Source organism: Meriones unguiculatus (genome assembly GCF_030254825.1).
Source record: "Meriones unguiculatus strain TT.TT164.6M chromosome 13 unlocalized genomic scaffold, Bangor_MerUng_6.1 Chr13_unordered_Contig_2907, whole genome shotgun sequence".
In the NCBI taxonomy this organism is placed as follows: domain Eukaryota; kingdom Metazoa; phylum Chordata; class Mammalia; order Rodentia; family Muridae; genus Meriones; species Meriones unguiculatus.
This window is the reverse complement of record NW_026843582.1, coordinates 850,013-860,000: the sequence shown is the minus strand read 5'-3', so window position 1 is coordinate 860,000 and position 9,988 is coordinate 850,013. Positions and strand designations below refer to the sequence as shown.

Here is a 9,988-nt window from a genome sequence, read left to right as displayed (position 1 = left end):
TTAGAACATACGTAACGCTTATAAATATATGTAATATGATATATGTTAGTACGTAAAGTGAATAACATGGAGAACTGGGTAGAAACGTAGGTTATCTAGGCTCAACCATACACCCTATAACATAGGTATTGACATGTATGTAAACATACTCCTATGCTGGTAACGTGTTCGTATGTTGATAACCGCGTAAATATGTTCGTATGTTGATGACGATGTAACTATGTTCATATGTTGATGACGACGTAAATATGTTCGTATGTTGATGACAGCATATGTTCGTATGTTGATAACAGCGTAAATATGTTCGTATGTTGATGACGATGTAACTATGTTCATATGTTGATGACGATGTAACTATGTTCGTATGTTGATGACAGCGTAAATATGTTCGTATGTTGATAACAGCGTAAATATGTTCGTATGTTGATGACAGCGTAAATATGTTCGTATGTTGATGACAGCGTAAATATGTTCGTATGTTGATGACAGCGTAAATATGTTCGTATGTTGATGACAGCGTAAATATGTTCGTATGTTGATGACAGCGTAAATATGTTCGTATGTTGATGACAGCGTAAATATGTTCGTATGTTGATGACAGCGTAACTATGTTCGTATGTTGATGACAGCGTAAATATGTTCGTATGTTGATGACAGCGTAACTATGTTCGTATGTTGATGACAGCGTAAATATGTTCGTATGTTCATGACGACGTCATATGTTCATATGTTGATGACAACGTAAATATGTTCATATGTTGATGACCACGTAAATATGTTCCTATGTTGATAACCACGTAAATATGTTCACGTTGATGACAGCGTAAATATGTTCGTATGTTCATGACGACGTCATATGTTCATATGTTGATGACAACGTAAATATGTTCGTATGTTGATAACCGCGTAAATATGTTCGTATGTTGATGACGACGTAACTATGTTCGTATGTTGATGACAGCGTAACTATGTTCGTATGTTGATGACAGCGTAACTATGTTCGTATGTTGATGACAGCGTAACTATGTTCGTATGTTGATGACAGCGTAAATATGTTCGTATGTTGATGACAGCGTAACTATGTTCGTATGTTGATGACAGCGTAAATATGTTCGTATGTTGATGACAGCGTAACTATGTTCGTATGTTGATGACAGCGTAAATATGTTCGTATGTTCATGACGACGTCATATGTTCATATGTTGATGACCACGTAAATATGTTCCTATGTTGATAACCACGTAAATATGTTCGTATGTTGATGACAGCGTAAATATGTTCGTATGTTCATGACGACGTCATATGTTCATATGTTGATGACAACGTAGATATGTTCGTATGTTGATGACGACGCAAATATGTTCACATGTTGGTGCACACGCAAGTGCACATTTACATAACACGCAAATCCACGTCGCATGCAAATGCACATTCACATCCCACGTGTAAATTCCTGTCATATGTCAACGCATGTTTGCACAACCTGTAAATTCACCACTCCACATGTAAGTGCATATTCACGGAACATGTAAATCCACGTAACATGTAAATTCATGTCCTACGTAAATGCATGTTGACATGACATGTAAATGTGTGCATAAGTAAATGCATATTCGACATAACACGTAAATTCATGCCAATTCATGCCACATGTAAACGCGCGTTTGCATGATATGTAAATTCACGTCATAGGTTGTAAATTCACGTCATAGGTAGTAAATTCACGTCATAGGTAGTAAATTCACGTCATAGGTAGTAAATTCACGTCATATGTAGTAAATTCACGTCATATGTAAATATTACATGTATGAACATGTCTGTATGTTCACACAGACACAGAAATCACACACTCATATTTTGGGGGGGGTCGGGGAGGCCCCCAGGAAACCGGAAGGATGCTCAGGTCCCTGCATCCCTGCGCACTGCGCATGCTCAGGACGAGCCAGGGCGCTCACTGCACGGGACTTCCGGGTTCTGGGCGCAGACTTCCGGTCTCGTGCTTCCGGCTTCCGGTGTCCGGCGTGCCAACTTCCGGACTCCGACTTCCGGTCCCTGTTTCCGCACTCCTGCTTTGGGAACGTGGCTTCCGGTTTCCGGACTGAGACTTCCGGCTTTCCGACTCCCTGTTTGTATGTCTGGAATCTGACTTCCGGGTTCCCGCTTCCGGATTCCGGCTTCTGTGCGCCTGCTTTCGGGTTCCGACTCCCGACTTCCGGTCGTGGCTCCGCGATTCCCGTTCCGCCACACTCCCTTCCGCACTCTGGCCTCCGGGCTCACGCTCCGCACCTGCGCTTTGCGAAGGAGCCCCTGGGACGTCATCAAACCGCGCCGCTACCGATCCCGCAGCCGCTCCGCCTCCTTATTGTTGCGACCCGAGCCTCCGCTGCGCGCTACCACCTCGCGCTGTGACTTCCGGGCGCCGCTTCCGGTCTCTGTGCGCCCGCTTTCGGGTTCCGACCGCCGTCTTCCGGTCCCCGCTTCCGGCTTCTGTGCGACAGCTTTCGCGTTCCGACTCCCGACTTCCGGTCTCGGCACCGCGATTCCCGTTCCGCCACACCCACTTCCGCACTCTGGCACCCCCCCCGCGCTCACGCCCCGCGCCTGCGCAGGGCGAAAGAGCCCTTTACGTCATCAGGCCGCGCCTCCCCGAGCCCCGCAGCCGCTCTGCCCGCTTCCTCCAGCGACCTGAGCCTCTGCCGCCCGCAGCCTTGAACCCAGAACCAAGCGTCTCCTCCTTCGCGTCCGTACCGACCGCCCTCCCCGCCTCGGTGCGTGCTGCGGGGTTTCCCCGGGGGGAGGGAGGGGAGGAGGGGGGAGGGAGGAGGGGAGGGAGAGGGAGGAGGGGAGGGAGGGGGAGGAGGGGCCCGGGGTCCCCGGGGGGAGGGGGAGGCCAAATCCGGGGAATCCCCTCCCCTCCTCCCTCCCAACCTCCCCTCTCCTCCCTCCTCTCCCTTCCCCTCCCCTCCTCCCTCCCTCCCCTCTCCTCTGCCCTCCCCTCCTCCGTCCCTCCCCTTTCCCTCTCCTCCCTCCTCCCCTTTCTCTTTCCCTCCTCCCTCCCATCTCTTCCCTTTTCTCCCCTCCCTCCTCTCCCTTCCCCTCCCCTTCATCCCCTTCCCTCCCCTCGCCTCCTTCCCATCCTCTCCCTTTTCCTCTCCTCCTCTCCCTTCTCCTTCCTCCTCCCTCCTCTCCCTCCTTTTCCCTCCTCTCCCCTCCCTCCTCTCCTCCCTCCTCCCTCCTCCCCCCTCTCTCCTCTCCTCCCTCCTCCCCTCCCCTCTCCCCTTCCCCCTCCCTCTCTCCCTTCCCCTTCTCTCCCCTCCCCTCCCTCCTTTCCCTTCCCTTTCTTCCCGTCCCCTTCCCCCCTCCTCCCCTCCATCCTCTCCCGTTTTCTCCCCTCCCTCCTCTTCTCTACCTTCCCCTCCTCCCCTTCCCTTTATTCTCCCTCCTCCCTCCTCTCCCCTTCTCTCCATCCCTCCCCTTTCCCTCCCCTTCCTCTCCTTCATCCTCTCCCTTTCCCTCCGTTTTCTCCCCTCCCCTCCCTCCTCTCTCATTCCCTCCCTTCCCCTCCCCTCCCCTCCCTTCCCCTCCCTCCTCTCCCTTCTCCTCCCTCCCTTCCCCTCCCTCCTCTCCCTTCTCCTCCCTCCCTTCTCCTCCCTCCTCTCCCTTCTCCTCCCTCCCTTCTCCTCCCTCCTCTCCCTTCTCCTCCCTCTCTTCTCCTCCCTCCTGTCCCTTCCCCTCCTTTCCCTTCCCCTCCCTCCTCTCTCTTCTCCTTTCTCCCCTCCCTCCATTCTCCCTCCTCTCCCTTCCCCTCCCTCCTCTCTCCCTCTCTCTCTCCCCTCCCTCCCTTCCCCTCCCTCCCTTCCCCTTCCTCCTCTCCCTTCCCCTCCCTCCCTTTCCCCTCCCTCCTCTCCCTTCCCCTCCCTCCTCTCCTTTGTCCTCCCTCCTCTCCCGTGATCCCCTGCCTCCCCCCCGCCCCCCATCATGGAAGCTCCCGCACCCGGCCTTGAGCAGCGCCGGCATCGGACCCGGGTTCTCGTCCTCCCCTGGTTGGCCCCGCGGTGCCCAGTGCTGGCGCAGGGTCGGGTGGGCTCCTGCGGGCATCCCCTGGGCGTGACCCTCCCTCCCCACAGCCCCAGAGTGTCCCCCATCTCCTTCTCCTCCATCTTCTCCATCTCCTCCTCCTCCATCTCCTCCATCTCCTTCCTCATCTCCTCCTGCATCTTCTCCATCTCCTTCCTCATCTCCTCCTCCATCTCCTTCCTCATCTCCTCCTCCATCTTCTCCATCTCCTTCCTCATCTCCTCCTCCATCTCCTCCATCTCCTTCCTCATCTCCTCCTCCATCTCCTTCTCCTCCATCTTCTCCATCTCCTTCCTCATCTCCTTCTCCTTCTCCTCCATCTTCTCCATCTCCTTCCTCATCTCCTCCTCCATCTCCTTCTCCTCCATCTCCTTTCTCATCTCCTCCTCCTCCTCCTCCATCTCCTCCTCCATCTCCTTCCTCATCTCCTCCTCCATCTCCTCCATCTCCTTCTCCTCCATCTCCTCCACCTCCTTCCTCATCTCCTCCTCCTCCTCCATCTCCTCCTCCATCTCCTCCATCTCCTTCTCCTCCATCTTCTCCACCTCTTTCTCCATCTCCTCCATCTCCTTCTCCTCCATCTCCTTCTCCATCTCTTTCTCCATCTTCTCCATCTCCTCTTCCATCTCCTCCTCCGTCTCCTCCATCTTTGTCTCCATCTCTTCCTATATCTCCTTCTCCATCTCCTCCGTCTCCTTCTGTCTCTTTCATCTCCATCTTTTCTATCTCCTCCATCTCCTTCATCTCTCCTCCATCTCCTTCTCCGTCTCCATCTTCTCTGTCTCCTCCTCCATCTTCTCTCTCTCCTCCTCCATTTCCTTCTTCATCTCCTCTATTTCCATCTTCTTCTCCGTCTCCATCTCCTTCCCCATCTCCATCTTCTCTGTCTCCATCTTCTCCTCCATCTTCTTCTTCTCTTCCATCTACTCCATCTCCTCTTCCATCTCCTCCTCCGTCTCCTCCATCTCCTTCCCCATCTCCTTCATCTCCTCCATCGTTTCTGTCTCCTCCATCTTCTTCTCCATCTCCTCCATCTCATTCCCCATCTCCTTCTCCCATCTCCTTCCTCATTTTTTCTTCCATCTCCTCCCCCGTCTCCTTCATCTCCACTATCTTCTTCCCCATCTCCTCTTCTTTGTACTCCATCTCCTTCTCCATCTTCTCCATCTCCTCTTCCATCTCCTCCGTCTCCTCCATCTCCTCTTCCATCTCCTCCTCCGTCTCCTCCATCTCCTCTATCTCCTTCCCGATTTCCTCTTCCATCTACTCCATCTCCTTCTCCATCTCTCCTCCCTCTCCTCCATCTCCATCTCCTCTTCCATCTACTCCATCTCCTTCTCCATCTCCTCCATCTCCATCTCCTCCTCCATCTCCTCCGTCTCCTCCATCTCCTCCATCTCCCTCCCCATCTCCTTTTCCATCTACTCCATCTCCTTCTTCGTCTCCTCCTTCTCCATCTCCTCCATCTCCTTTTCCTCCTCCCATCTTCTCTTCCATCTACTCCATCCTCATCTCCTCCGTCTCATTCCCCATCTCCTCCTCCATCTCTCTCCATCTCTTCTATCTCCTCCTCCATCTCCTCTTCCATCTACTCCATCTCCTTCTCCATCTCCTCCTCTTCCATCTCCTCCTCCATGTCCTCCTCTATGTCCTCCTCCATTTCCTTTCCCATCTCCTCTTCCATCTCTTCCATCTCCTTTCCCATCTCCATCTCCTCCTCCATCTCCTTCCTCATCTCCTCCTCCATTTCCTTCCCCATCTCCTCTTCCATCTCCTCCATCTCCTTCTCCATCTCCTTCCTCATCTCCTCTTCCATCTACTCCATCTCTTTCTCCATCTCTCCTCCCTCTCCATCTCCTCCTCCATCTCCTCTATCTCCTCCTCCATTTCCTCCTTCATTTCCATCTCATTTCCTCCTCCATCTCCTTCCCCATCTCCTCCTCCATCTCTTCCATCTCCTCCTCCATCTCCTTCCCCATCCCCTCTTCCATCTCCTCCTCCGTCTCCTCCTCCATCTCCTCCTCCATTTCCTGCTCCATCTCCTCCTCCATCTTCTCTTCCATCTCTTCTTTCACCTCCTCCTCCATCTCCTCTTCCATCTCCTCTTCCATCTCTTCCTCCATCTCCTTCCTCATCTCCTCTTCCATCTACTCCATCTCCTTCTCCATCTCTCCTCCCTCTCCATCTCCTTCTCCATCTCCTTCCCCATCTCCTCCTCCATTTCCTCCTCCATCTCCTCCTCCATCTCCTCTTCCATCTCTTCTTCCACCTCCTCCTCCACCTCCTCCTCCATCTCCTTCCCCATCTCCTTCTCCACCTCCTCCTCCTTCTCAATCACCTTCTCCTCCTTCGTCACCTCCTCTTCCATCTCCCTCTGGCACCGCGGCGCCCAGTGCCACCTTGGGGTTCAGGCGGGTCCTCCTGGGCACCCCCGACCCTGACCCCCTCCCTCTCTCTCTCTCTCTCTCTCTCCCCCCTCCCCCCCTCCCCCCCCGCAGGCCATGGCGGAGGCCCGCTTCACCCGGGGCAAGTCGGCCCTGCTGGAGCGCCCCTGGGTCGGCCCCGGGGGAGGTGAGCCCCCAGGCCTTCGCCCTGCTCTTCTCGGAGCTGGTCCAGCACTGCCAGAGCCGGGCGGCGTCGGTCGGGGAGCTGCAGGGGCGCCTGGCGGGGCTGGGGCGCTCGGTGGGGGGGAGGGCGCTGGAGGCGGTGGCCTGGCGGGAGAAGGGGGGGGCGGCGGGGGGGCGGCGGGGGGGCGGGGGGGCGGGGGCCGGCGGGAGACCCGGCTGCTGGGGGCCCTCCTCCAGCTCAAGGGCCCCGTGTGGCGGGCCCTGTTCGGCCGGGAGGCCGACCGGCTGGAGCAGGCCAACGACGACCCCCGGGTCTACTACATCATCGAGCGGGGCCCCCTGGTCAACGCCTACATCTCGCCGCCGAGGGACCACGCCAGCCTCAACCCGGCCAGCTTCGCCGCCGGGGTGGCCGAGGCCGTGCTGGGCCACGGGGGGTTCCCGGCCCGGGTCACCGCCCACTGGCACAAGGGGACCACGCTGATGATCAAGTTCGACGAGGCCGTGCTGGCCCGCGAGAGGGCGCTGGAGGGGCGCTGAGGGAGGGGGAGGGGACGGGGGAGGGGGAGGGAGGGGTCCACCCTGTGTCCACCGATGGCCACCAAAATCCAAGCTGTGTCCACCAATGTCCACTCTGTGTCCACCCCACCCGGGGTCCACCCTGTGTCCACCAGTGGCCACCGATATCCACCCTGTGTCCACCAATATCCACCCTGTCTCCACCAGTGGCCAATAAAGTCCAGCCTGTGTCCACCAATGTCCACTCTGTGTCCACCCCACCAGGGGTCCACCCTGTGTCCACCAGTGGCCACCGATATCCACCCTGTGTCCACCAATGGCCAATAAAGTCCAGCCTGTGTCCACCAATGTCCACTCTGTGTCCACCCCACCCGGGGTCCACCCTGTGTCCACCAATAGACACCGATATCCACCCTGTGTCCACCAATAGACACCGATATCCAGCCTGTGTCCACCAATGGCCAATAAAGTCCAGCCTGTGTCCACCAATGTCCACTCTGTGTCCACCCCACCCGGGGTCCACCCTGTGTCCACCAGTGGCCAATAAAATCCAACCTGTGTCCACCAATGGCCACCGATATCCACCCTGTGTCCACCAATGGCCACCCTGTGTCCACCAGGGTCCATCCTGTATCCACTGTCCACCCAGGGTCCACCCCATGCCCCCTGTCCACCCCGCGTCCCCCTGTCCCCGCCCCTGGTCAACGCCTACATCTCGCCACCGAGGGACCACGCCAGCCTCAACCCGGCCAGCTTCGCCACCGGGGTGGCCGAGGCCGTGCTGGGCCACGGGGGTTCCCGGCCCGGGTCACCGCCCACTGGCACAAGGGGACCACGCTGATGATCAAGTTCGACGAGGCCGTGCTGGCCCGCGAGAGGGCGCTGGAGGGGCGCTGAGGGAGGGGGAGGGGACGGGGGGGGAGGGGCGGGGGGAGGGGGAGGGAGGGGTCCACGCTGTGTCCACCGATGGCCACCAAAATCCAAGCTGTGTCCACCAATGGCCACCAAAATCCACGCTGTGTCCACCAATGGCCACTCCGTGTCCACCAATGTCCACTCTGTGTCCACCCTACCCGGGGTCCACCCTGTGTCCACCAGTGGCCAATAAAGTCCAGCCTGTGTCCATCAATGTCCACTCTGTGTCCACCCCACCCGGGGTCCACCCTGTGTCCACCAGTGGCCACCGATATCCACCCTGTCTCCACCAATGGCCAATAAAATCCAGCCTGTGTCCACCCCACCCGGGGTCCACCCTGTGTCCACCAGTGGCCACCGATATCCACCCTGTGTCCACCAATAGCCACCGATATCCACCCTGTCTCCACCAATGGCCAATAAAATCCAGCCTGTGTCCACCAATGTCCACTCTGTGTCCACCCCACCCGGGGTCCAGCCTGTGTCCACCAATAGACACCGATATCCAGCCTGTGTCCACCAATGGCCAATAAAGTCCAGCCTGTTTCCACCAATGTCCACTCTGTGTCCACCCCACCCGGGGTCCACCCTGTGTCCACCAGTGGCCAATAAAATCCAACCTGTGTCCACCAATGGCCACCGATATCCACCCTGTGTCCACCAATGGCCACCCTGTGTCCACCAGGGTCCATCCTGTATCCACTGTCCACCCAGGGTCCACCCCATGCCCCCTGTCCACCCCGCGTCCCCCTGTCCCCGCCCCTGGCCAACGCCTACATCTCGCCGCCGAGGGACCACGCCAGCCTCAACCCGGCCAGCTTCGCCGCCGGGGTGGCCGAGGCCGTGCTGGGCCACGGGGGTTCCCGGCCCGGGTCACCGCCCACTGGCACAAGGGGACCACGCTGATGATCAAGTTCGACGAGGCCGTGCTGGCCCGCGAGAGGGCGCTGGAGGGGCGCTGAGGGAGGGGAGGGGACGGGGGGAGGGGCGGGGGGAGGGGGAGGGAGGGGTCCACGCTGTGTCCACCGATGGCCACCAAAATCCAAGCTGTGTCCACCAATGGCCACCAAAATCCACGCTGTGTCCACCAATGGCCACTCCGTGTCCACCAATGTCCACTCTGTGTCCACCCTACCCGGGGTCCACCCTGTGTCCACCAGTGGCCAATAAAATCCAGCCTGTGTCCACCAATGTCCACTCTGTGTCCAACCCACCCGGGGTCCACCCTGTGTCCACCAGTGGCCACCGATATCCAGCCTGTGTCCACTCCACCCGGCCTGCTGTCCACCCTGTTTCCACCCCAGGGTCCCCCACCGCGGTGCCCACCCAACGTCCACCTATATTCACCCTGTGTCCACTTAACGGCCACCCTGTGTCCACCCCAGGGTCCCCCTCCCCGGGGTCCACCTAGTGTCCACCGTGTCCACCAATATCCACCGATATCTACCGTGTGTCCACTAATGACCACCAATGTCCACCCTGTGTCCACCCCAGGGTCCCCCACCCCCGGGGCCCACCCAACGTCCACCAATGGCCACCAATATCCACCCTGTGTCCACTAGATGGCCACCCTGTGTCCACCCCAGGGTCCATATGACGTCCACCCTACCCAGGGTCCACCCTGTGTCCACCCTGTGTCCACCATCCCAAGGTTCACATAGTGTCCACCCTGTTTCCCCCAGAGTCCACCCCGTGTCCACTGTCCCAACACCGTCCACCCAGGGTCCACCCAGGGTCCACTTAGTGTCCCCTGTCCCTGCCCAGGCCCGCTGTCCCCACCCCAGGGTCTAGCCAATGGGTCCCCTGTCCCCCTCACGGTCCACCCACTGTCCCCCCGTGTCCCCTGTCCACCCTGTGTCCCCTGTCCCCTTCACTGTCCACCCACTGTACCCCCGTGTCCCCTGTCCCCT

General features: G+C 57.7%; 2 protein-coding genes across 2 annotated transcripts in view; both read left to right on the top strand.

Moving 5' to 3' along the window:
* Positions 1–6,556, top strand: part of LOC132650535 (proline-rich protein 36-like) — a gene marked incomplete at its 3' end in the record, with an annotated part of 12,854 nt that extends 6,298 nt beyond the window's left edge. The window contains exons 4-7 of the mRNA XM_060375867.1: positions 1,937–2,129; positions 2,302–2,434; positions 2,499–2,768; positions 4,121–6,556. Coding sequence (XP_060231850.1) covers positions 1,937–2,129; positions 2,302–2,434; positions 2,499–2,768; positions 4,121–6,556 — 3,032 coding nt within the window. The remainder of the gene's footprint in view (positions 1–1,936; positions 2,130–2,301; positions 2,435–2,498; positions 2,769–4,120) is intronic.
* A 19-nt stretch (positions 6,557–6,575) lies between these two features.
* Trappc5 (trafficking protein particle complex subunit 5) lies at positions 6,576–7,731 on the top strand. The gene is given in 3 exon segments (XM_060375917.1): positions 6,576–6,640; positions 6,642–6,801; positions 6,840–7,731. Coding segments are annotated over 3 exon segments (567 nt in total). The 5' UTR covers positions 6,576–6,578; the 3' UTR covers positions 7,185–7,731.
* Positions 7,732–9,988: the final 2,257 nt, after the last annotated feature.